This window comes from Ursus americanus, chromosome 14 (assembly GCF_024610735.1).
Source record: "Ursus americanus isolate L20-20 chromosome 14, mUrsAme1.1.p, whole genome shotgun sequence".
Lineage (NCBI taxonomy): Eukaryota > Metazoa > Chordata > Mammalia > Carnivora > Ursidae > Ursus > Ursus americanus.
The window spans coordinates 50,036,970-50,064,485 of record NC_142140.1 but is presented as its reverse complement, the minus strand read 5'-3'; the positions used below and the strand labels follow the sequence as shown (position 1 = coordinate 50,064,485).

The 27,516-nt window shown below is 41.1% G+C and overlaps 1 protein-coding gene across 1 annotated transcript in view; it reads left to right on the top strand.

Annotated features, from left to right (window-relative positions):
• Positions 1–24,713, top strand: part of ADGRE2 (adhesion G protein-coupled receptor E2) — a 40,230-nt gene extending 15,517 nt beyond the window's left edge. The window contains exons 15-20 of the mRNA XM_045811964.2: positions 128–363; positions 7,715–7,781; positions 8,041–8,132; positions 17,378–17,546; positions 17,632–17,742; positions 23,357–24,713. Of these exons, the coding sequence (XP_045667920.2) occupies positions 128–363; positions 7,715–7,781; positions 8,041–8,132; positions 17,378–17,546; positions 17,632–17,742; positions 23,357–23,365 (684 nt within the window). The 3' untranslated portion in view covers positions 23,366–24,713. The remainder of the gene's footprint in view (positions 1–127; positions 364–7,714; positions 7,782–8,040; positions 8,133–17,377; positions 17,547–17,631; positions 17,743–23,356) is intronic.
• Positions 24,714–27,516: the final 2,803 nt, after the last annotated feature.

Here is a 27,516-nt window from a genome sequence, read left to right as displayed (position 1 = left end):
GACAAACCCTCTCCGGACAACTCGACCATATGCATGAGTGTTCTCTCCAATGGCAAAGTATGGGACAGGTCCTGGGGCCACCCTCCTCCCTGACATTCCCTCCTGGGGCACCTTTGTCCTCCCCCAGGTGCTGTGTGCCATCATCGCGGGTGCCTTACACTACCTCTACCTGGCCTCCTTCACCTGGATGCTGCTGGAGGGTCTGCACCTCTTCCTCACTGCGCGGAACCTGACGGTGGTCAACTACTCCAGCGTGAGCAGGGTCATGAAGAAGTTCATGTTCCCCGTGGGCTATGCAGCCCCGGCTATAATTGTGGCCATTTCTGCTGCATCCAGGCCTCGCCTTTATGGAACAACCACCCGGTAAATGCAAATTCCCTGCATGAGCACGGCCACCACTAGAACCAGAGTAGCATTTTTTTTATTATGCTAGAGCATAATACAGAGAAGACACATGAAGTAATAATCCTTAGGACATCTTTCTGGTGGAAAATTATGATAATTAAGCCACAAGTCTTTAAAGCTCTGTCGTTTGAATAGCAAAACTGAAGTCAAAAGAAGTGCTTAGGACATCATTTAAAAAAATTGAATCTACTTCTTTGTCCAAATCCTTTAAGATGTTTTTTTATTTGAAAAATAGAGTTGATTTAAATAATGAAGTAATCGATTGTATTATAGTTTTTTATGGTACTTACTTTATGCCATGCAATTTTCTACCCATTTTTGTATGTGTTAACTCAGTTTCTCCTCATTCTAACACAATGAGGTAAATACAGTCATTTGCCCAGTGAGCCCCTGATAGTTTAATTAAATGCCCCAAAGTGCTTGGCTAGTAAGAGGCAGAGCTGAGATTCAAATCCTGGCAGTCAAGCTGCAGAGCTTGTAGTCTTCACTTTTATTTATTTTTATTTTTTTTAATAATAATTTTTATTATGTTAAGTTAGTCACCGTATAGCACTCTTCACTTTTAATACTCAGTTTCGTGTTTTACTTTTTCATTGCAATATATTTCACCTTCTGTAAACCTGACCCTTTGAAGTGTACAGATTAGTGTTTTTTAGAACGATCAGAGAGTCATGCGGCATCACCACGATGTTTTTCTAGAACACGTTCCTCTTGTGCACAGCCTTCCCTCCTCATTCCTGCTACCCTCCTCCACCCCCGCCCCGGCCAGCACTAATCTACCCTCTGTCTCTGTGGCTCTGCCTGTTCTGGATATTTGACGTAAATGAAATCATACATGTGGTCTCTTATGACTATGTTCTTCCCCTTTGTAAGATGCTTTCAGGGCTGACCCACATGGTCGTTGCAAGTATGGTGACTTCGTGACTTCGTTCCTTGTTGTTAATTGCTCCCGGTGGTGCTATGGTTTTGGAAATAATATTCCATTATACAGATACCGCGTTTTATGTATCTTTCATTTGATGGGCTCTTAGATTGTTTCCAGTTTTTGCCATTATGAATGATGCTGCCACAACTAAACACGTGTAAGTGTTTGTGGGAACATATATTTTCATTTGTTTTGGGTATATATCCATTTGTGGGATTGCCGGATCACGTCGCACATCTACGTGTAGCATTTAGACAAACTGCCATGCATTTTCCCAAGTGTCTGCACCATTTTAGATTCCTGGGAGCAATAATACATATATAATTTCTCCACATCATCAACATTTAACTTTCTACATTTTGAATGTTAGCCCTTTGTGTGAGTTTGAAGTGATATCTCATTGCGGTTTAGACTTCAATCCCTACTAACTAGTGATGCTGAAGCTTTTCCCATGTTTATTGACCACCTGCTTATCTTCTTCGGAGAAATGCTTTTTCAGAATCTTTGCCCATTTTTATTTTATTTTTATTATTTATATTATATTATTTTATTTTTTTAAAAGATTTTATTTATTTATTTGACAGAGAGAAGCAGTGAGAGAGGGAACACAAGCAGGGGGAGTGGGAGAGGGAGAAGCAGGCTCCCAGCAGAGCAGGGAGCCCTATGCAGGGCTCGATTCCAGGACCCTGGGATCATGACTGGAGCCGAAGGCAGACGCTTAATGACTGAGCCACCCAGGCGCCCCTCTTTGCCCATTTTTAAACTGGGTTATTTGTCTTTTTATTGTGGAGGTTTTGGGTTCTTAATACATTCTGGGTGCTAGGACCTCCTCTATATGTGATTTGCAAGTATTTTCTACCAATCTGTCTTTTCTCTTTCTTGATAACGTCTTTTAAAGCAGAAAAGTTTTTTTAATTTTGATGAAGTCCAGTTTATTGTTTTGTTGCTCATGCTTGGGATATCATATCTAAAACCATTGTGCAGCCCAATATTCCTACATTCCTTTCCTCCTCCCAAAATTATATGTTTGTATCTTACGAGCCCACTGACCCGGTTTTATAAGTATTGCTCGTTGCAGTGATCTGTTAAAACAGAAAAGGAGGGGCACCTGGGTAGCACAGTCGTTAAGTGTCTGCCTTCAGCTCAGGGCGTGATCCCGGCGATCCGGGATCCAGCCCCACATCAGGCTCCTCCACTGAGAGCCTGCTTCTTCCACTCCCCCTGCTTGTGTTCCCTCTCTCACTGGCTGTCTCTCTGTCAAATAAATAAATAAAATCTTAAAAAAATAAAACAGAAAAGGAAAAGAGTTATAAACAAAAATATACTTATAGTGTCTTTCGTGATACCCACATAGTTTCTTTGACTGGCTCTATTTGTTTGGATTCAAGTTACTGTCTAGTGTCCTTTCTTGTCAGCCTAAAGGACTTGTTTAGTATTTTTTGTAGGACAGTTCAGCAAGCAAGAATTATCTTATTTTTGTTTTTCTTGAAATGCCTTAATTTCTTCATTTTTCACAGAGAATTTAGCTAGATATGGAACTCTTGGTTGACCATCATTTTTTGGGGACACTTTGAAGAGGTTATTCCACTGCTTTCTGATCTCCATGATCTCAGACAAGAAGTCAGCTGTTAATCTTATTGATGACCACCCGCCCCCCGCCGGCTTTTTTTTTTTTTTTGAGAGAAAGACAAGGAGAGAGGGGATAGTGGGACAGAGGAAGTGAGAAAATCTCATTCAGGCTCTATGCCCAGCACAGAGCCTGATGCTGTGGAGTTATTCTTAGAAAATATATTGTGAACCCTAAAGATTGACTGTGGAAGCTGCTGAAATGTCAGCAGAGTTCCTGTTCTCAGGCTATTGTACTCAATGGCCCAGTAGAAGCAGGATTCCATGATCCCCAGGGGCAGGGCGTAAGTTAGGAGCTATAAAAGAATGTAACCTTCAGTCCCCCATTTCTGCACCTGGCGATTGCTAGCTCATACATCCTGGTCCTCCCTTGTCCCACGACTGACTCCCAGGGTGCCAATGTGTGGGGGAGAATGCAAGCCTGCTTTATGGCTTCAAGATTTTACTATCCCTTTGTACCCCTTTCCCATGCTTTGAGGCAGCTGTCCTTGCTTTTCTGATAAAAAACAAAATAAAATGTATGTGCAGGATTCAGCTGCTACCACTCTCCCTTGCAGAGGCAGCCTGCGTGGCCACTCAGATTGGTGTCTGAGAACTTTATTTCAGTGCATGACAGATACAGGGCTCCATCTCATGACCCTGAGATCATGACCTGAGCCCAGATCTAGAGTCAGATGCTTAACTGACTGAGTCACCCCAGCACCCTTTCCTTTGTTTTTTTAGACATGGTATAGTGTTTTTAATATATCTATAATAACGGATTTAAAGACTTTACAAAGTGAAATCTGTACCTCTTAGGAAACATTTTCTTTTGACTGATTTTTTCTCTGTGTATGTTGCGCATTTTCCTGTTTCTTTGGATAGATCATAAATTTTTGGTTAAACGTCAATATATTAGATAATATATTGTAACACCTCTGTTATCAGATTCCTCCACCCTCCCAGATATGTTGTTTCTGATATATTGGTTTTTTTTTTTGTTGTTTGTTTGTTTAGTGACTCTCCTGGACCAATTCTGTAGATTGGTCATTCCTTGAAGTGTGTTATTTCTTTTTTCTTTTTTTTTTGACATTTAGGAAAAGTTTTATTTTTAATTTTTTAATAATAATATTTTTTTATTATGTTAGTCACCATACAGTACATCCCTGGTTTTTGATGTAAAGTTCCATGATTCGTTACTTGCATATAACACCCAGTGCACCATGCAATACGTGCCCTCCTTACTAGCCATTTCTGAATTTTCTGCTAGCTTTATTAAAGTTCTTATTTTTATTTTTAGTCCTGGGTTCCTAGGGTGTTGGTCACATGTGGGTCAGTATATTTTAAATGTGACCCAATGTTTCCTCAGAAGACTTCCTTAATGCTTTGCCTATATACTTTGCGTTCTTTTACAAAGGTATCTGTGTGAGAAGGCACACCTTCAAACTTAGGACAGTTTACATAACAGCTTTCACTTTCTGATTGTACAAAACCTCAAGGTCAGTCAGAGGTGAGAGACTAGCACTCTCTTTTTTCCCCATGCCTTTTTAAAAACAATTTTTATTCAGTTAAATGAGCATATAGTTTATTTTTAGTTTCAGAGGTATATTTTAGTGATTCAACAGTTGTATGTAACACTCAGTGTCATTACATCAAATGCTCTCCTTAATGCCCATCACCCACTTCCCCATCCCCTGCCCACTTCGTTCCAGCAACCCTCAGTTAAGAGTCTCTTATGGTTTGTCCCCCCTTCCAATTTTGTGTTATTTAATTTTTTCTTCCGTTCCCAAGGTTCATGTTAAATTCCACAAAGGAGTGAAATCATCTGAGATTTGTCTTTCTCTGACTGACTTAATTCACTCAGCATAATAATACCTCTATTTTCATCCATGTCATTGTAAATGGCAAGATTTCATTCCTTTTGATGGCTGAGTAATATTCCATTGCATATATATGCCACATCTTCATTATCCATTCATCTGTTGATGGATGTCTGGGCTCTTTCCATATTTTGGCTATTGTGGACATTGCTGCTATGAACATTGGGTGCACCCCATGCCTTTTTTGAGTGAGGCATACCCTCATGCATCCTTAGACTTAGAGGAATGTTTCAGAGGTTTTCAAAATTTGTTATGGTCTTTTGGTTCTCCAGTATTTCCTTTTAAATTGCTGGACAAGTTCTTGTTGATCCCACTTGAAATCATAGGCCTAGACAGCTGGTGATGTGACAGTAGTGGGCTATTGTACTGGTAACACCCTAGCATAGGCTCCCCTCTCCCCCATGAGTTCTCAGTCAAATCAAATAGCCGCCAAGTTTGCAGAATAAAGGGTTAGGGAATTACAGAGTTAGAAAAAAATATTGGCTGTGTTCTGGGGGTGATGATGATGCTTTTAGTGGAGCTCCAAAAATAGTCAGATCTCTCCATTGTCTTCAGTGCTCTCAACTTTTGGCTGCGACACCACCAAGCTCCATGTTAACCATCCCAGCCTCCTTTCTCTCTAGTCTTAGTGAGGTGTAGTAGTTTCTCTTGGAGAGACTATTTTCAATATTTTCTGCGGTTCCTCCATTCAGGAGGTCAGTTCCCAGGACGTGCACGCCTAACCACAACATGCTGCTACAGCTTATGTTCACCTCATCGACCGAGCTCTTCCCGGGTGTCTTTCTTGGACACTTCAGTTCTCTCTTGCTTACATTCTACTTAGTCTATATTTCAGTTGTCCTGAAATGGCCTTCCACACTCTCAATTGTTCTGAAATGCCCTGCTTACTCTCTCCTTTATCCTAATGTAGAATCAAAAGTGAATTCTGTCACTGTGTATCAGTAAAACCTTCAGCCATAGACCTAAGCTCTCTAAGCATTAGTTACCAACGTGTGATCATAAGAGAACCTCTGATTTGTGCTGTTGTGAAAATTAAATTGAATAACTCAACAACCAGAGACAAATAACTCAATTTAGAAATGGACAAACTAAGGGAGCCTGGCTGGTTCAGTTGGTGGAGTGTGTGACTCTTGACTTGAGGTTGTGAGTTTGAGCCCCATGTGGGGTGTAGAGATTAATTAAAGAAATAAAAAACTGAAAAAATGGACAAAATATATTTTTTAAAAGATTTTATTTATTTATTCGACAGAGATAGACAGCCAACGAGAGAGGGAATACAAGCAGGGGGAGTGGGAGAGGAAGAAGCAGGCTCATAGCGGAGGAGCCTGATGTGGGGCTTGATCCCATAACGCCGGGATCACGCCCTGAGCCGAAGCAGATGCTTAACCGCTGTGCCACCCAGGTGCCCTGACAAAATATTTTAATAGACATTTTCCCAAAGAAGATATGTAAATGACCAATTAGCACATGAAAAATGTTCAACCACCTTAGTCATTAGGAAAGTGTAAGTCAAAAACCACAAGTGAGATATTAACTGTATACCCATTAGTGGTGATGGTTAAAAAAGACAGGCAGTAAAAAGTGACTAACAAACATAATAAAAAATTATTATAAAAAATATAGGCTCAGGTGTACCTACAACTAATACAATGTTACTCATCAATTATATCTCAATAATAAAAAAAAGCACAAAAAAGTCATTGTAAATTAAAAAAAAAAGTGCTTGCAAGGATGTGGAAAATTTGGAACACTCATACATTGCTGGTTGGAATGTAAAATGGTGCAACCACTTGGCAACATGGTTTGACAGTTTCTCACAAAGTTCAATAAATAGCTACCACATGCTAGGCATATACCCCAAACAAATGGAAACATATGTTCCCAAAAAACTTGGACATGAATGCTCATAGCAACAGTATTCAAAATTGCAAACAACTGTAATGTCCATCAACCGATGAATGGATAACAATATGGGACATATCCATCCGGCAGAATATGACTTAGCTATGAAAAAGAGTAAGGGATATTACTCAGCCATAAAAATATGTGGCAATGTGGATGAACTTTGAAAGCTTGATGCTGAATGAAAGAATCCAGTCATGAAAGAGCACATATTGCATGATACCACCTATGTAAAATGTTTAGATTAGGCAAATCCATCAAGTGAGAAAGCAGAGTAATGGTGCCCTGGGGGGAGGGTGAGGAGTGGAGTGTGTGGAGGTGGGAGTACACGACTGCTAATGTGAATGAAGTTTCTCTTGGAGGAGTTGAAAATGTCCTAAAATTAGATTTTGTTGCACTGGTTGCACAACTCTGTGAATATTCTGAAGATCACTGAACTATGTAGTTTAAATGGGTGAATTTTACGGTCTATAAAATATATCTCAATAAAGCCATGAACAAATTTAGAACTAAGTCGGTGAGTTTGGCAGCCAATGGAAACAAATTCAATTGAGCAGTGCAAGAAAGGCCCCTAAAAGACTGTTAGGATTACAGGACTCTCAAAATCTAACACGTTTGTGGGCTTCTTTGCTTCAACCCTGTTTATCTCAGTAACATCCTTCAACGTCAATATCCCAGCTAAAAATATAATTTCCTTAGGGAATCTTCCTTAACCATCTTTATCCCTCAGACTCCAAACTAAGCATGACAGCCAATGATACATCTTGAAGCCTCACATTTTTGTTTTATTGTTACAGTATGACTAATTGTGTGTCCACTAATGTGGGATTTGTGGGTTTTAAGGCCATGTTTACTTTCTTTACTACTGTATCTTCAGAGCCAATGACAGACTCTCTCAAAAAGAGTCACTCAGTCTTTGTTGATGAATGAATGAATGAATTTATATAATATTCTGTATTCCTAAGGACTAATGCATTTTTTACTCTCTCTTTCTCAGCTGCTGGCTCCACCGAGAAAAGGGATTTCTATGGAGCTTCCTTGGACCAGTCTGTGTCATCTTCTCTGTGAGTAATGACATCACAGCATCCTTGATGCTTAGCTGGGGTCATTAGAAGAGCAGAATTTTAAAGGGGGTGACAGGGGCAGGCATGTCCCTGGATTGTCATGGCATTGTTTGGTTTTCTAAGATTGGTCCTAAAACTACAAACTCTAACACTGTTACTTGATATGAAATGACTTAAGTGTGAAATTGATGTAGGACAGACTACAATACAGATCACAGACTGAAATTGTTTTCAATAAAACTTCTGTGGTTTCTTGAAGGTCAATTTAGCTTTCTTTCTGATGACCCTCTGGATTTTGAAAAGCAAACTGTCTTCCCTCAACAGTGATGTATCCACCCTCCAGAACACCAGGTAAGATGGAGAAGAGAGTGACAACCCCGCAGACACATGTGGTTCTAAGGACAAAGCCATGTGCCTCAGCAGCCCCTGATGCTTCTTCTCGGGGTTTGCTGAGGGGCCTAGAGTAGAGAGGTGCAGCTATCCTTCTATGGCAGCTGACTCAGATTCAGTGGTGTGCTGCTGACACCCTGGCCAAAATGTTCTGTCTTTTCATTATTTTCCCCAGAAAGAGAGCAAGAGTGTGGGGGAGGGAGTGAAGGGCTGGGGGACAGGGAGAGAGAGATTCTTAAGCAGGCTCTACGCTCAGTGAGGAGCCTGACATGGGGACTCCCCAAGATTATGACCTAAGCTGAAATCGAAGTCAGATGCTTAACGAACTGAGCCACCCAGCCGCCACTGTTCTATTTCTAACCCAGGTATGTAACGCCATCAGCAACAGGAAAAATTGGCATTGGTTAATAAACATTCTTTGGATTTTTCCAACAATCTTATGACAAATGTGTAAAGAACATTTATGTTCCCATGAAGCACTTAGAAAAGCCTGTGATTGCTCTCACAAACCAGCCTATACTTCCACACACCACCCTTAGTTCAGGCTCCTTCTGACCCCTCTTCCATTCCTTTCTGTGGAGAAAATCATAGTCAATGTCCAATCTTCTAGGAGGCTTGGGCAGTCCTGTGTTCCAGCAACCTTTGTGCAATTTCTTGCTTTGTCTTCCATGTTCCTATTATTTATTTATACATTTTTATAGAATATTTTTTTTATTATATTATGTTAGTCACTATACAGTACATCCCTGGTTTTTGATGTAAAGTTCCATGATTCGTTACTTGCATATAACACCCAGTGCACCATGCATTACGTGCCCTCCTTAATACCCATCACCAGCCTATCCCAATCCCCCACCCCCCTCCCCTTTAAAGCCCTCAGTTTGTTTCCCAGAGTCCATAGTCTCTCATGGTTCATTCCCCCTTCTGCTTACGCCCCCTTTCTTCTTCCCTTTCTTCTCCTACTGATCTTCCTACTTCTTGTGTTCCCTAAATGAGTGAAACCATATGATAATTGTCTTTCTCTGCTTGACTTATTTTGCTTAGCATTATCTCCCCCAGTCCCCTCCATGTTGCAGGAAATGTTGAGAAATTGTTCTTTTTGATGGCTGAGTAATATTCCAATGTATATATGGACCACATCTTCTTATTTTTTTCTATTTTATTTATTTATCTTTATAATCATATTTTTTTATTATATTATGTTAGTCACCATACAGTACATCCCTGTTTTTTGATGTAAAGTTCGATGATTCATTAGTTGCGTATAATACCCAGTGCACCATGCAATATGTGCCCTCCTTACTACCCATCACCAGTCTATCCCATTCCCCCACCACCCTCCCCTCTGAGGCCCTCAGTTTGTTTCTCAGAGTCCATAGTCTCTCATGTTTCATTCCCCCTTCTGATTACCTCCCCTTTCTTTATCCCTTTCTTCCCCTACTGACATTCCTAGTTCTTATGTTCCATAGATGAGAGAAATCGTATGATAATTGTCTTTCTCTGCTTGACTTATTTCACTTAGCATTATCTCCTCCAGTGCCGTCCATGTTGTAGCAAATGTTGAGAATTCGTTCTTTCTGATAGCTGAGTAATATTTCATTGTATATATGGACCACAGCTTCTTAATCCAGTCATCTGTTGAAGGGCATCTCGGTTCCTTCCATGCTTTGGCTATTGTGGACAATGCTGCTATGAATATTAGGGTGCATATGGCCCTTCTCTTCACTACTGGACCACAACTTCTTAATCCAGTCATCTGTTGAAGGGCATCTCAACTCCTTCCACGATTTAGCTATTGTGGACATTGCTGCTATGAACATTGGGGTGCATGTGGCCCTTCTCTTCACTACGTCTGTATCTTTGGAGTAAATACCCAGTAGTGCAATGGCTGGATCAAAGGGTAGCTCAATTTTTAACTTTTTAAGGGACCTCCACACTGTTTTCCAGAGTGGCTGCACCAACTTGCATTCCCACCAACAATGTAGGAGGGATCCCCTTTTTGCACATTCTCTCCAACAATTGTTGTTTTTTGCCTTGTCTATTTTTGCCATTCTAACTGGCGTAAGGTGGTATCTCAGTGTGGTTTTGATTTGAATTTCCCTGATGGCTAATGATTTTGAACATTTTTTCATGTGTCTGTTAGCCATTTGTATGTCTTCATTGGAAAAGTGTCTGTTCATATCTTCTGCCCATTTTATGATTTGTTTATTTGTTTCTTGCATATTGAGTTTAAGAAGTTCTTTTTAGATCTTGGATACCAGTCTTTTATCTGTAGTGTCATTTGCAAATATCTTCTCCCATTCCGTGGGCTGCTTCTTAGTTTTTCTGACTGTTTCCTTGGCTGTGCAGAAGCTTTTGTATGATGATGTCCCACAAGTTCATTTTATCTTTTGTTTCTCTTGCCTTTGGAGATGTGTCATGAAAAAGGTTGCTGTGGCCGATGTCGTAGATGTTGCTGCCTATGTTCTCCTCTAGGATTTTGATGGATTCCTGTCTCACATCAAGGTCTTTCATCCATTTGGAGTTTATCTTTGTGTGTGGTGTGAAAGAGTGGTCAAGTTTCATTCTTTTGCATGTAGCTGACCAATTTTCCCAGCACCATTTATTGAAGAGACTGTCTTTTTTCCACTGGATGTTTTTTCCTTCTTTGTCAAAAAGTAGTTGCCCAAAGAGCCGAGGGTCCATTTCTGGGTTCTCTATTCCATTCCATTGGTCTATGTGTCTGCTTTTGTGCCAGTACCATGCTGTCTTTGTGATCACAGCTTTGTAGTACAGCTTGAAATCCGGCAACGTGATGCCCTCAGTTTTGTTTTTCCTTTTCAACACTTCCATGGCAATTCGTCACCTTTTCTGGTTCCACACAAATTTAAGGGCTGTTTGTTCCAGTTCTTTGAAAAATGTCTTTGGTATTTTGATCGGGATAGCATTGAAAGTGTAGATTGTTCTGGGTAGCATGACATTTTAACTATGTTAATTCTTCCGGTCCATGAGCATGGGATATTTTTCCATCTTTTTGTGTCTTCTTCAATGTCTTTCAAAAGTGATTTATAGTTTCTAGAATATAGATCCTTTACATCTCTGGTTAAGTTAATTCCAAGGTAATGTATGGTTTTTGTTGCTATTGTAAAGGGTATGGATTCCCTAATTTCTCTTTCTTCAGTCTCATTATTCATGTATAGAAATGCAACTGATTTCTGAGCATTGATTTTGTATTCTGTTACATTACTGAATTGCTCTATAACTTCTAGTAGTTTGGGAGTGGATTCTTTTGGGTTTTCCATATAGAGTATCATGTTATCTGCGAAGAGAGACAGTTTGACTTCTTCTTTGCCGATTTGGATACATTTTATCCCTTTTCGTTGTCTGAATGCTGTTGCAAGGACTTCTAGTAGTATGTTGAATAATAATGGTGAGAGTGGGCATCCTTGTCATGTTCCTGATCTTAACGGAAAGGCTTCCAGCTTTTCCCCATTGAGAATGATATTTGCTGTAGGCTTTTCATAGATGGTTTTTATGATTGAGGAATGTACCCTCTATCCCTACACTCTGAAGGGTTTTAATCAGGAAAGGATGCTGTATTTTGTCAAATGCTTTTTCTGCATCTATTGAGTGGCTCATATGATTTTTTGGCTTTTTTCTTGTAGATATACTCTATCACACTGATCGATTTGCGAATGTTGAACCACCCTTGTGTCCCAGGGATGAATCCCACTTGGTCATGATGGATAATCCTTTTATGTACTGTTGGATCCTATTAGCTAGGATCTTGTTGAGAATTTTGGCGTCCATATTCATCAGGGATATCAGTCTGTAATTCTCCTTGTTGATGAGGTCTTTGCCTGGTTTGGGGATCAAGTTAATACTGGCCCTATAGAATGAGTTTGGTAGTTTTCCTTCTGTTTCTGTTTTTTGAAACAGCTTCAAGAGAATAGGTATTATTTCTTCTTTGAATGTTTTGTAGAATTCCCTGGGGAATCCATCAGGCCTTGGAGTCTTGTTTCTCGGGAGGTTTTTGATCACTGCTTCAATCTCTTCATAATTGATCGGTCTGTTTAAAAAATTAATTTCTTCCTGTTTCAGTCTTGGTAGTTTACACGTTTCCAGGAAGGCATCCATTTCTTCTAGGTTGTTTAATTTATTGGCATAAAGCTGTCAATAAAAGTTTCTAGTGCAACAATTGTTGGAGAGGATGTGGAGAAAGGGGATCCCTCCTACATTGTTGGTGGGAATGCAAGTTGGTACAGCCACTCTGGAAAACAGTGTGGAGGTCCCTTAAAAAGTTAAAAATTGAGCTACCCTATGATCCAGCCATTGCGCTACTGGGTGTTTACCCCAACGATACAGACGTAGTGAAGAGAAGGGCCATATGCACCCGAATATTCATAGCAGCAATGTCCACAATAGCTAAATCGTGGAAGGAGCCGAGATGCCCTGCAACAGATGACTGGATTAAGAAGTTGTGGTCCATATATACAATGGAATATTACTCAGCAATCAGAAAGAATGAGTTCTCAACATTTGCTACAACATGGACGGCACTGGAGGAGATAATGCTTAGTGAAATAAGTCAAGCAGAGAAAGACAACTATCATATGATTTCTCTCATCTATGGAACATAAGAACTAGAATGATCAGTAGGGGAAGAAAGGGATAAAGAAAGGGGGGGTAATCAGAAGGGGGAATGAAACATGAGAGACTATGGACTCTGAGAAACAAACTGAGGGCCTCAGAGGGGAGGGGGGTGGGGGAATGGGATAGACCGGTGATGGGTAGTAAGGAGGGCACATATTGCATGGTGCACTGGGTGTTATACACAACTAATGAATCATCGAGCCTTACATCGAAAACCGGGGATGTACTGTATGGTGACTAACATAATATAATAAAAAATCATTATTAAAAAAAAATAAAAGTTTCTAGTGATCCTTCCTATTTCATTGGTGTTCGTCTTGATCTCTCCTCTTTCATTCATAATTTTATTAATTTGGGTCCTTTCTCTATTCTTTTGAACAAGTCTAGCCAGTGGGTTATCGATCTTATTTATTCTTTCAAAGAACAAGCTTCTAGTTCTGTTGATCTGCTCTACTGTGTTCCTGGTTTCTAATTCATTGATCTCTGCTCTAATCTTGATCAACTGCTTCCTCGTGCATGGGTTAGGCCTGTTCTTCTGTTCCAGCTCCAGCTTCTTGAGGTGAGAGTATAAAAACTGCATTTTAGGTTTTTTTATTCTTTTGAGTGAGGCTTGGATGGCTATGTATTTTCCCTTTAGGACTGCCTTTGCAGTGTCCCATAGGTTTTGGACCATTTTGTCTTCTTTCTTGTTGGTCTCCATAAGTTTTTTAAATTGATTTTTAATTTCCTGGTTTACCGAATCATTCTTGAGCAGGACGGTTCTTAGTTTCCACGTGTTTGAGTTTCTTCCAAATTTTTCCTTGTGGTTGAGTTCCAATTTCAAAGCATTGTGGTCTGAGAACATGCAGGGAATAATTTCATTCTTTTGGTATCGGTTGAGACCTGTTTTGTGACCCAGTATATGGTCTATTCTGGAGAACGTTCCATGTGCATTCAAAAAGAGTGAGTAATCTGTTGTTCTGGGCTGTAGTGTTCTCTATATATCTATGAGGTCCATTTGGTCCAGTATGTCATTCAAAGCTCTTGTTTCTTTGTTCGTTTTCTTCTTAGGTGATCTGTCTATTGCTGATAGTGGAGTGTTGAGGCCCCCTACTATTAACGTATTTTTATCTATATGTCTCTTTAGTCTGGTTAAGAGTTGGCTTGTGTATCTTGCTGCTCTCCTCTTGGGGGCATAGATATTTATAATTCTCATATCCACTTGTTAGATACATCCGTTAAGAATAATATAGTGCCCTTCTGTATCTCTAACTACAGTCCTTAGTTTAAAATTCAATCTGTCTGATATGAGAATTGCTACCCCAGCTTTCTTTTGAGGCCCATTGGCATGAAAAATGGTTTTCCATCCCTTCACTTTCAGTCTGGATATATCTTTAGTTTCAAGATGAGTCTCTTGTAGACAGCAAATGGTTGGGTCATGCTTTTTTTTTTTTTAAATACTTTATTTATTTATTTATTTGACAGAGATAGAGACAGCCAGCGAGAGAGGGAACACAAGCAGGGGGAGTGGGAGAGGAAGAAGCAGGCTCATAGAGGGAACACAAGCAGGGGGAGTGGGAGAGGAAGAAGCAGGCTCATCAGAGCCATAACACCGGGATCACGCCCTGAGCCGAAGGCAGACGCTTGACCGCTGTGCCACCCAGTCACCCCGGGTCATGTCTTTTTACCCAATCTGCAACCCTGTGGCGTTTTATGGGAGCATTGAGGCCGTTCAGATTGAGAGTGATTATTGAGAGAGATGATTTTAATGTTGTCATGTTGCCTGTAAAGTCTTTGTTTCTATAGATTGTGACTTTCTGTTCTGTATCACTCTTGGGTCCTTTTTACTTTTATAGAACCCCCCTTAATATCTCCTGTAGGGCTGGTTTTGGGGTTACAAATTTGGTCAGTGTCTGGCGATCCTGGAAGGTCCTTATCTTTCCATCAGTTCTGAATGACAGCCTTGCTGTATAAAGTATCCTTGGCTCCATGTTTTTCTTGGATAGAGCTTTGAAAATATCCTGCCAACCCTTGCTCTCATTCCAGGTCTGTGTAGAAAGGTCTGATGTAATTCTGATATTTTTGCCCCTGTATGTGAGAAATTTCTTTGCCCTGGCCACTTTCAATACTGTATGCTTGGATCTAATATTTGCGAAGTGCACTATGATGTGACCTGACATAGGTTTTTCATGGTTGACCTTGGGAGGGGTCCTCTCTACCTTTTGGACATGAATGCTTGTTTCCTTTGCTAGATTAAGGAAGTTTTCAGGTATAATTTGTTCAAATATCTCTTCTAGACCTCTCTCTTTCTTCACCCCCTCGGGGATGCCGATGATTCTGACATTGGAACATTTCATTGAGTCAGTAATCTCCCGTAACCTACATTCTTGAGATTGGATTTTTTTGAGCCAAGTTTCTGTTTTAGCTTTCTCTTCTACCATCCCATGCTCCAATTCACTAATTCGTTCTTCTGCCTCATTCACCCTGGCTGTCAGAGCATCTAGTTTTGACTGCATTTGATTCATAGCATTTTTAATTTCTGCCAGATTCGCTCTCATTTCCACCCTTAGAGATTCTATATCCTTGTTAGTATTTTCGTTAATATTTTTTCAAGTCTACACATCATCTTGACCATTGTTACTCTGAACTCCATTTCTGATAATTTGGTTATATCCATATCCATCAGTTCTGTGGCAGAGGCCACAGACTCATTGTCTTTTCTTTGCTGGGGGGATTTCTCCTTCTCGTCATTCTGATGAGGAGAGGTTGTGGGGTTGTCCAGAGCCCAAATTATTGACTGGGACCCATGCAGTGTGCACTTGTTTTATAGGGGTCTTAGGGATGTAGGCTTCTTGATTTTTCAGCCTGCCTTCTGGGGGAGGGGCCTGCCGCGCCGATACTCAGGCAACCCTATTTGGGTAGAGTCTCCTTGTCCCCTGCGAGGGGGGATGGGGATGGGCACACTGTGAGCCAGTATTTCCAGGCTTTTGTTTTCTGGCGGCTTTCCCTGGCGGTCTGCTATGCCTCTTCTGAGAGTCAGAGCAGCAGAGGCTGAATTGTCACAGAACAGAGGGATTGCGGCCCGTTCTCCACTGATGTTCTGGCCACTTTAACTCTGTTTCTGTTGGTGCTGCTCAACCGTGCAGCGTCCTGGGATGTGCGCCCCACACCCAGCGTCCCTGCCCTCACTTCCAGGGCCAGCGCGTCTCTGTCCTTTGTGTTTCTAACACTGCCAGCCACCCCCGTGGGCTCCCGGAGCTCCCGGTCTCAGTCTGGATCCTGTGAGCACACCGGGATTCCGGTGTTCCACAAGATGCCTGGTGGCGCGCGCTCCCGGCTCACCGGTCTCAGTCTGCTCTCTTGCGGGTGCCATCCGTGAGTCCGCCCGCTCCCCTGTGCAGGTGGCTTCCGCTTCCCGGCGCCCGAATGGGGCGGCTCCCTCCGCCTTCCGTTTATCTTCCGATATCTGTGCGTGGTCTCACGGCTCCCCGCTTTGTACCTCAATACTCAGCGCTGGAGATGTTCAGTTGTAGAGATCCAGATGTATCTTCCTGCGTCTCAGGCTGATTCTGTGGATGTTCAGGCTGGTCTGGTACCTATCCAGCTCGACTCAGGGGACCGGCTGAAAAAGGGGTCCCCTACTCCTCTGCCATCTTTTGACTCCCCCCATGTTCCTATTATTATCCTTTCCAAATGAAAATAGAAATCTTCCTTGGCTAGTTGAATTTAAACAAAAAAATAAAGACAGATTCTAAAACAAACAAACAAACAAACAAAGACAAACAAAAAAACAACAAAACAAAACCCAAAGAAAATAGAAATCTTGCCTTTGTTATTTTTTAATGCCCAGGTCCCAGCACAGAGCCTGATGCAAAATGGCTCCTCAGTAGTTTTGGATGAATGAAATTCAGGATCTCCATGGATGTCATAAATTTTTTTGAAACTTCATTATGAAGTATCCCTATCCTTCTCAATCTGAATCAAAATTCCACCCTGGTCCCTCGTGGCATTTTTTCTTTGATATAATATATATGTGTATATATATAAATATATATACATATAATATATATATATTTAAATCTTTTATTATGTTATCACCATACGGTTAGTCACCATACAGTACATCATTGGTTTTTGATGTAGTGTTCCACGATTCATTGCGTATAACACCCAGTGCTCCATGCAATACATGGCCTCCTTAATACTCATCACCAGCCTATCCCAGTCCCCCACCCCCTCCCCTCTAAAACCCACAGACTGTTTTCTGGAGTCCATAGTGTCTTGTGGTTCATTCGCCCTTTTGTTAACCCTCCTTCATTCTTCCCTTCCGTCTCCTACTGATCTCCCTGCTATTCCTTATGTTCCACAAATGAGTGAAACCATATGATAATTTTCTTTCTCTGCTTGACTCATTTCATTTAGCATGACATTTTTTTTAGAGGCTCACAGACAGTAAAGATCTAAGCTGATCACAATTCAGTCTGAGAACTCATCACCAACAGGGGAAGGAAGGAGAATCCATAGGGTAGAGAGGAGAATGGTTGTCATTGTGTTGCCCCGGGTGCGTCATGAGCCTCCTTTCTCCTCCCACCCAGGATGCTGACATTTAAAGCCACAGCTCAGCTCTTCATCCTGGGCTGCACGTGGTGCCTGGGCGTCCTGCAGGTGGGCCCAGCTGCCCTCGTCATGGCTTACCTCTTCACCATCGTCAACAGCCTGCAGGGCGTCTTCCTCTTCCTGGTGTACTGCCTCCTCAGCCAGCAGGTACCACTGCCTAACTCCCACCCAGGGCCCTTCCTGTCCTCACTCCTCTCAGTGAGCTGATCCAGAACATACATTTCCTCTGCAGGTACGGGAGCAATATGGGAAATGGTTCAAAGCGATCAGGAAAACAAGAGCCGAGTCTGAGAAATACACGCTGTCCAGCAAGGTCATGTCTGATGCCTCCCAACCGAGCATGGTAAGATCAGGCAGTGCTCTCGGAGCACTTCACTAAGTGATCACTTGAGTACCATATGCTTATCATGCTGAACAACTTTAGTGTGCAGCAGATGATGCCCCAGGGTGGCTCACACTTGGTTTGCTTTTTTTTTTATCACTTGGTTTGCTTTTTGACTCTTTACCTATTTCTTTAATGTTAATAATTTAGCTATTAATTAATTCTTAACATTTGGACTCGTCTATGAAGATGATGCTTCCTTCCACTTGCTCTTTGGATCCTATCATTCATGCCTTCTCAATAATCTTTAATTATTACAACTGTCTTTTTAAAAAGGTTTGTTTAAGAATATATTTTTCTCCTTAGGGAACTGTGTTCATCTTAACTCTTACACATCAACACTCATGAAACACCTGCTATGTGGCAGGCATGGCTAACTAAGTAAACAGGAATCAGTGATTGGAAGTGTCAATGCACATTCCACTCAGGCCACGTTGTCCTCTCCTTTTTCTCTATACCCACCCATAACTCAAAGTCACTGAGCAGCAAGCCCCAGAAAGGCAATCATGGGGGAAGTGGATGTACATATTTATAAATTAAACAGAAGTATTAGCTGGCCTTTTGGACTTTCTGATAAGGATGCCTGGTATTTTCAGCACTCTACCCACTGCAAAACCAAGAAGGGAAAGCAGTATGGCGTGGGAAAATTCATGGGGATGGTTATCCAGAACCAACACTTACTGGTTTAGACTGAACTGAGTTCTTCACCTATGGTTTCTCATCTCTTCCATTTTCTGTTAAAGACTCCCCTGAGTCTCCCTTCCCATCTAAAGGAGCCTACTCTGCTGCCAGGAAGTCCTCCTGCACTACCCCATTCACCAAAACTCCACTAGCACTGGTTCTGCCACTGAATCTTCTGTGTTTCCCTCCTTTCTCAGCAAATGTTCTCACCACCTATTTCACAGAGAAAATCAGAGTCATCATGATGACACTTTGTGAGCTCTATGCCATTGGCCAGACCAACCAAACATCAGCATGCATCCTGTCCACATTCCAGATCATTGATGCAATTTCTTTGTTCCTCTAGCAAGAGTGCTTCCATCTGCTCTTTGGATCCCATCCTTTATACCTTATCAATTATCTTTAAATTATTGTTCACGCATTCTTCCTCTCTCTCTTCCCTTCCCTCTAGCACCGTCTCAACAATATTCTTCCCATAGTCCTGGAAAAATGGTTGGTTCTCCTCTATCTTAAAAACATGGATTACTTGCCCCTCTGTTACTACCAGGCAAGAGTTGACTTTCTGTCTCCATTTCCTTGCCTTAAACTTACTCCCTCCTCCCTCAACCCTTCCAAATATGGTTTCTTTCCCACATCGTGCCACCCAAACAAACATCTCTTGGACCTACAATGATCTCCCTGTCCCTAAAAGTTTTCTCAGCAACTTCTGACTATTCATCCTTTCTCATGAAACACTCCATCCTTATTCTGTCTAGATTCTACTCACACACCCTTCTATGTCATTCTTCCATTCTCTCTTTGTTCCCTTTATAGCTCTATCCAATGGATCAGTAGACACAAACGATGGCCATGTATGTTTCTCTTGCTCTGATCTCTGAGATCTAGATGACTATTTCTGGCTTCTTATTTCTCATATCTTGAAGACATCGTTAGCTCAGCCTTTCAGCAGAAGAGTTGCAATCTCTACCCCAATTTATCCTTTCCCATGACCTTTCCCATGATGTCTTTTTCTCTGTTGATGGTACTCGATCATCCTCTGGCACTAATCTGGATCATAAAAGTTACGCTCAACAATGATTTTATTTCCCACCACAGCCTACCCACTATCCAGTCCTTGTTGTTTTTATCTTCTCAATATGTCCACAGTATTTCCTGCTGGCTTAATCTTCATCACCCCTCCTTAGCAGGATGCCATTTTTGCTTGGTTGAGCCACTGCTGGATCCTACCTGACCACTGCTTTCTACTCTTATCAGCTTCTTGTGCATCCTTTATACACAAGTCAGAGGGACCTTTTCAAAACAGAAATAAAATAAAGTCACTCCTTTGTTAAACTCATTACATGTAGGATCAAACCCCCAATCCTAAAATCAATGAGTATTTGCTTGGGTTGTCTTCTGCTTACTTCTCCAGCTTCATGTACCATAAACTCACCATTATTTTGGCCTCCTCAGATTTCTTTCAATTTTTAAAATTCACTGTGTCTCTTTGGAACAAAGAATTCAACATACTCCCTCTACTCCTTCTCCTTGAAACACTCTTTTGTTTTCCATGACTCAAAACGAGGTAAACCTTCAGATCTCAGTTCATGCGCCCATTCCTCCAAGAAACCTTCTCTTCCTTCTTAGATCAGGTCAGATTCTCTTGTTTTTACTTCTGATACCCTTGTGCCTTTCCTGCAGAGCATTTGTAAGAGTCCTTTACTCTTGGTTTTCACTGTTTCATTAGTGTCTGTGTTCCCTCTGGATTTCATCCCTGACAGGTGCCAGGTTGGTTTTTCCATCTCAGGTATCCCCCAGCATTTCACACAGGGTCGGGCACATAGAAATGCTCAGTACCTAATTGCTGCACGACTGATTAAGTTAAATGAACAAACTGCAGCTGCAGAAGGTGCAGGAACTGTCTTGCTCACCAATCTCTTTGCATCTTTCCACATGCTCGATAATTGTCTAGTGCGCAAACAAGTGAATGAATAAATGAATGAGTGAATTTATGAAAACAGTAGATGAAAGAACTGATTAGTTTATGATGCCACTTTCTCTTGGGAATATCAAGGTAATTCTCTGCCCCATTGTTTTTTATTGACCATCACGTCTACTTATTAAGACCCAACTATCTCCTTATGATCCATGAGCATCACGTAGATCTTAGTTCCCAGACTGAAACAAGTCTGGAACGAAACACCACCTCTCTCAAGCGCTTGTATGTGAACTGGGTCAAATTGCTAAACATCGTAAATCTTCCGTTGTCTCCTTTTCTTTTCCCTACAGGAGACAGTTTTCTTAAATTTACTCAATCGGAACTAATTACTTGCTTCCATGTGTAGGTTTTCGGGTGGCTCATGCATTGGTGGGAGGGGGCTGAACATTTCCCACACACATTGTAAACGTTGATTCAGCCAAGGATGGGGAATGTAACCAAGCAGGAGCTAATGTAACATCCCTCAGTACAGCTGAGGCCATCACACAAGGGGAGGGCCCCACAGATCGAAGATGTTCCATTCTGGCTGTGTCACAGCCCCATCCCACTTGGGGCTTGCACTTTATCAGGAAGAATGTAACAAACAGTCTCTACCTTTCTGTTTCGGGAATGCTCACAGTACTTAACCTCCATGTTCTTTAGTTAGCTCAGCCTCAGCAAGGCCATATCCTCATCCCTTGGAGCTAGAACCTAGGAGTCCCTGAATAGGATCTGAGCTTCCCTCACTCCAGAATCCCAGAAAATGATGTTTCCACATATATACTTCAGTTGTATTAGTTTCCTTGTTCTGTTGTAACAAGTTATCACAGACTTATTGCTAGAAACCACACAATCATTAGGGGTCTTTTGGTGGCTCAGTTCGTTAAGCATCTGACTCTTGATTTCAGCTCAGGTCATGATCTCAGCGTCCTGAGATCCAGCCCTGCAGTGGGCTCCATGCTCAGTGTCAAGTCTGCTTGAGATTCTCTCTCCCTCCCCTCCCCCACTGCACACACACTCTCTCTCTCTCAAAAAAATAAGTAAACCATTGCTGCTATGAACTTTGGGGTGATGTGCCTCCCTTTTCACTACATCTGTATCTTTGGGATAAATACCTAGTAGTGCAATTGCTGGGTGGTAGGGTAGCTCTATTTTCAATATCTTGTGGAACCTCCATACTGTTTCCCATGATTACGTGCAACTGATGAATCATTGGACACTACATCAAAAACTAATGATATACTATATGCTGGCTAACTGAACATAATAAAAAAACAAATAAGCACATCTTTAAAAAAAGCACAAACATATATCTTATAGCTCTAGAAGTTCAAAGGTTCAAATGATCTTATGGGAGTAAAATCAAGGGGTGAGCAGAGCTGAGTTCCTTCTGGAACCTCTAGGAGAGTTTTTGATTTCTCACATTTTCCAGCACCTAGAGTCTTCCTGCTTTCCCTAGATACTGGCCCCTTGCTCCATTCCCTTTCAAAGCCTGCAGTACGGCATCTTCAAATCTCTCTCGTTCTCTCTCTCTCCCCCCTGGTATTGCCAGTTGTATCTCCTTTCCTGTCTTTGACTCTCCTGTCTCCCTCTTTCCCTTAAAAGGACCTTAGTCATTATACTGCCTCACTTCTCATCTGAGATACTTAATTTTATTTCGAAAGTCCATTTTTTCCCATGTCAAAATACATATTCACAGGATCCAGAGATGAGAATCTGGGCACCTTTGGGAGAATCATTACTCTGTCTACTCTACATGGTTTTGGTTTGCTTATTATAGAACCATCAGAATCTGCCTGGTATTATAGTGTTTGAGTAAATATCAACCCCCCTCCCCTGAGATGATCTGCACAGTGAAGAAACATACTTTCTGTGACAAAAATGGCATCAGATAGCCAAGGAAGGGGTCTAAAATGTAAGTCATCTGATCAGCTGTTTCTACTGTCTGCGAGCAAAGGACCAAGCAAATCCATTCTTTAATGTCGTATTTTCTCCTGTCTCCTAAAATTTGGTGCCTCTGGTGTTTGAAGATATAGGAGTGTCTCCCCCTCATCCTGTCATCTCTTCTGTGGCTTCTTGAAGCCCCGTTCAAGAAAAACACAATATATGCTCTTGCATTTAGTTCTGAGTAATTTCACAAAGCATAATTTTTATAATCCTATTGTGTAGAGATAAGCATGTGAAGTTGCCTAACTCAAACACCAGAAATCACACTAAGCTTTCTGTAGACCCAGGAAAAAATAACTCATATTGGAAATGGAAATGGAAAGGATAAGGGGGAAAAAGGAGAATTAATTGTTTTTTCCTTTACATCTGAGGTGATTGACAACATGTAACATTTCCAACCTTGTGTTAATTTCCCACCTTCCCTCTTTTATTTCTCTACATGTAAAGCAGCATTTCACAAACATTGAAGCAGAAGGATCAGGACACACATCTTGAAAGAGACAGATCTTTTTTTTCTTCTGTAGCATATTTCATTGGTTTTATCTTCTGTAACTTGGGGGTTAAGATTTGTAGGGAGATGGGACTTCTGGGGAAGACCAGAGTCTCACCAAATGTAATATAGATATAGTATGGTGTTTTGATCTTCCTCTGCCATGTTCACCTGGCAAGGAAATTTTGTGATTGAATGCTTCATTAAATTTTTATTTCTTTTTTCAAAGGAAACTTTTAAAAAATATTTATTTATTAATTTAGAGGGAGAGAGAGAGCATGAGTGGGAGGGGCAGAGGGAGAGGGAGAGAGAATCTCAAGCAGACTCCATGCTTAGCATGGAGCCCCCCATGGAGCTCGATCTCACAACTCTCATCATGACCTGAGCTGAAACCAAGGGTCAGACGTGTAACTGACTGAGCCACCGGGATGCCCCAAAGGAATCTTTAGAATTATCTCTCTATAGTCTTTTATGACATTTCTAAATATTATTTTTTCTAGGTGAATTAAAAGATATCTTGACTTATATCCACTTATCCCATGGAAAACTGGAACTGTTATTCTCTGAGCCATTGAGAGGATAAACAAGACTTTGTTGTGTGTGTTTCAAAAAATTCACCATGTCACCATGTCCACAATGTGAAAGAAGTCAATCATGTTTGACACTCAAGATCTGCAAAATTTGGAATTTTTCTGTGTCCTTCAGTGTGCTCAGAAAACTTTCAACATATAAAGGGCCAGATGTGGCTCAATTTCTTGGTCACTTTGGGTTACGTCTTTTTTGGAAGCCTCTCCTTCCTACAAAGTCTCTTCCAGATGCTGAACATCTATGAGCAGGAAAACCCAACTCAACAGATTTTCCTACCAAAACCATCCATAAGAATGGAAAAGTTCACACCATAGTATGGATTTTGAAATTTCTTTGTTCTGCTTTCTGTGGGTTTAATTATTCACTCATTCAAAGATATTGATTTCTCACTAGGTCTAAGGCTGAGACCAAGGGAGACACAGGTTTTGCCTTCATAGAGATTTCAGGGGGGCAATAAAGTGATTTTTGCAGCTAGAGTCGACTCAGAGGCTGAAAGATTCCTACAAATCACATCTCTATAGCTGAACAATTGAAGTATAATCCATTTCACAGACACCATCGTGTTTAATCCTCACATGATGATACAGATAGTTTGAAAACTCAGATCATGATATGTATGTTTTCGACTTTGTGGGCCAGTGTTTTAGGCAGGGTTGTCCAGAGAAATAGAACCACTGGACACACACACACGCGCACACACACACACACACACACACACACACGTGTTTTTGTGAATCAAGTTATAATAAGGTATGGACTCACATGATTATGGAGCTAAGTCCCACAATCTGCTATCTGCAAGCTGGAGACTCAGGAAGACAGTGGTGTAGTTTGAAGGCCTGAGAGCCTGAGAGCTGATGGTGTAGATTCCATTCTGTGTCTGAAGGCCTGAGAACCAGGTGTGTTGATTCTAAAAGATGGATGTTCCAGTCAAACCATCAGGCTGAGTTAATTCAATCTTCCTCCAATTTTTATTTTATCAGGCCCTCAAGGGACTGGATGATGCCCATCCACCTTGGAAAGGGCCTTCTCTTTAACCCCATCCAACTCACATGCTAATCTCTCCTGGAAACACCCTTACAGATGCACCCAGAATTCCTGTTTAACCAGCTATCCAGCATCCTGTGGCCCAGTAAAGTTGACACATATGAAATTAACCATCATGGCTAGAATCTATAGCAACAATTTAACTCTGCCATTGTAGCATGAAAACCTGTATAATGAATGATCATGACTGTGTTTTAATAAAACTTTATTTTTGGACACAGACTTTCATTGAATGTCCACATGACATGAAATTTCATTCTTCTTTTGATTTTTTCACCTGTTAAAAAACGTGGAGGGTATTCTTACCTTGTGTGCTGTACAAAACTGGTGGTGAGCCAGATTTGGCCCATGGGCTGTAGTTTGCTGACCTGTGTCCTAGGAAGGTCGGGGAGCTCTTCATCCCACACCATTTTTCAAATATTTGATAAGTACTTACTCTTAAAGGCATGGTGCTAAATTGAAAGAAATGGAAATGAACAAGTCAGACTTGATTCCCGTGTCAGGGAATCCCAAGGACCTGTGTATTAGCTTAGACTCCATAACAAAATACCATAGACTGGGGGGCTGAAACAACACTCTTTCTGACTACCTTCTCATTGTGTGCTCCCATGGCCTTTTCTGACTCTCAAGTGTAAAGTGAAAAAAAAACTCTCAGGTATCTCTTCTTTTTTCTTTTCTAACATTTTCTTTATTTATGTGTGTGTGTGTGTGTGTGTGTGTCTGTGAGAAAGAGAGAGAGAGAGAGAGAAAGAGAGAGAGAGAGAGAGAGAGAGAGAGAATGAGAACAAGCAGGGGTGCAGCAGGCTGCTTTCTGAGCAAGGAGCCCAACATGAGACTCGATCTCAGGTCCCTTGGATCATGACCTGAACCGAGGGCAGATGCTCAACGGACTGAACGACCCAGGCATCTCTCACAGGTCTCTTCTTAAAAAGGCACTAATCCCATCTAAGGGCCCCACTCTCATCTCATTCTAGTTATCTTCCAAAGACCCCATCAGCAAATACCACACATGGGGGGGTGGCTTGGGATTCAACATATGAATTGGGTAGAGGATCACAAACATTTAGTCCACAACAATCTGTAAGGTGGGAAACCAGAAGTAAGGGAACATGCAGTATAGTAGCAACTGTGTCCTAGGGGACGCTGTGTCTGTGGGGACATGGCAGATGTGGAGCAAACCCTGGCTGGGGAGGGCAGGTGGGAAGGATCACTAGGGTCAACTGATGGGTGCATCCCTAGGATATGGTTTGGGAGGCTGATCCCAGCATTTGTCCCCTTTGTTTACCTTTTAGTTTCATAGGTAGAATTTAGTGATTAATCAGTTGTATACAACACCCAGTGCTCATTACATCAATTGCCCTCCTTAATGCCCAAAATCTAATTACCACATCCCCGCACCCACCTCCCTCCAGCAACCCTCAGTTGGTTTCCTAGATTTCAGCATCTCATATGGTTTTCCTCCCTCTCAATTTTCATCTTATTTCTTCCCCTTCCCTTTCCCCATGTTCATCTGTTTTGTTTCTTAAATTCCATGTATGAGTGAACTCATATGGTATTTATCTTTAACTGAATCATTTTACTTAACATAATACACTTAATTCCATCCATGCTGTTGCAAATGGCAAGACTTCATTCTTTTTGATGGCTGAGTAATATTAAATTGTATAAATATATACCACCTCTTCTTTATTCATTCATCTGTTGATGGACATCTGGGCTCTTTCCATAGTTTGGCTATTGTGGACATTGCTGCTATAAATATTTTGGTTCAGGTACCCCTTCAGATCACTATGCTTGTATTGCTTGGAAAATACCAAGTAGTGCAGTTTCTGGGTTGTAGGGTAGCTCTATTTGTAACTTCTTGAGGAACCTCCAGACTGTTTTCCAGAGTGGCTGTATCAGCTTGCATTCCCTCTAACAGTGTAAGAGTTTTCTCCTTGTTCTGTATCCTTGTCAACATCTGCTGTTCCCTGACTTGTTAAATTTAGGCATTCTGACTGTGTGAGGTGGTATCTCACTGTGGTTTTGATATGGATATTCCCGATGTCAAGTGATGTTGAGCATATTTTTATGTGTCTGTTGTCTATTTGTATGTCTTCTTTGGAGAAATGTCTGTTCATGTCTTCTGCCAATTTCTTGACTGAATTCTTTGGGTGTTGAGTTTGATAAGTTCTTTAGAGATCTTAGATACTAGCCCTTTATCTGATATGTCATTTGCAAATATCTTCTCCCATTCTGTGGGTTGCCTTTTAGTTTTGTTGACTATTTCCTTTGCTGTGCAGAAGTTTAAACTTGATGAAATCCCAAAGTTCATTTTTGCTTTTGTTTCCCTTGCCTTTGGAGACATGTCTTGCAAGAAGTTGCTGTACTCGAGGTCGAAGAAGTTGCTGCCTGTGTTCTCTAGGATTTTGATGGATTCCTGTCTTACATTTAGGTCTTTCATCCATTTTGAGTTTATTTTTGGGGATGGTGTAAGAAAGTGGTCCAGATTCATTCTAATGCATGTGGTTGTCCAATTTTCCCAACACCACTTGTTGAAGAGACTGTCTTTTTCCATTGGATATTCTTTCCTGCTTTGTCAAAGATTAGTTGACCATTGAGTTGAGGATTCATTTTTGTGTTCTCTCTTCTATTCCATTGATTTATGTGTCTCTGTTTTTGTGCCAATACCGAACTGTCTTAATGATTACAACTTTGCAGTGCAACGTGAAGTCCAGAATTGTGATACCTCTGGCTTTTGTTTTCTTTTTCAACATTCCTTTGGCTACTTGCTGTCTTTTTTGGTTCCACACAAATTTTAAGTTTGTTTGTTCTAGCTCTGGGAAAACTGCTGATGGTATTTTGATGGGGATTGCACTGAATGTGTAAATTGCTTTGGGTACCACAGACATTTTATTTATTTATTTATTTATTTATTTATTTATTTATTTATTTATTTATTTAAAATTCTTTTATTATGTTATATTAGTCACCATACAGTACCTCATTAGTTTTTTTTTCTGTTCAAGACCAGAAACATGATTAT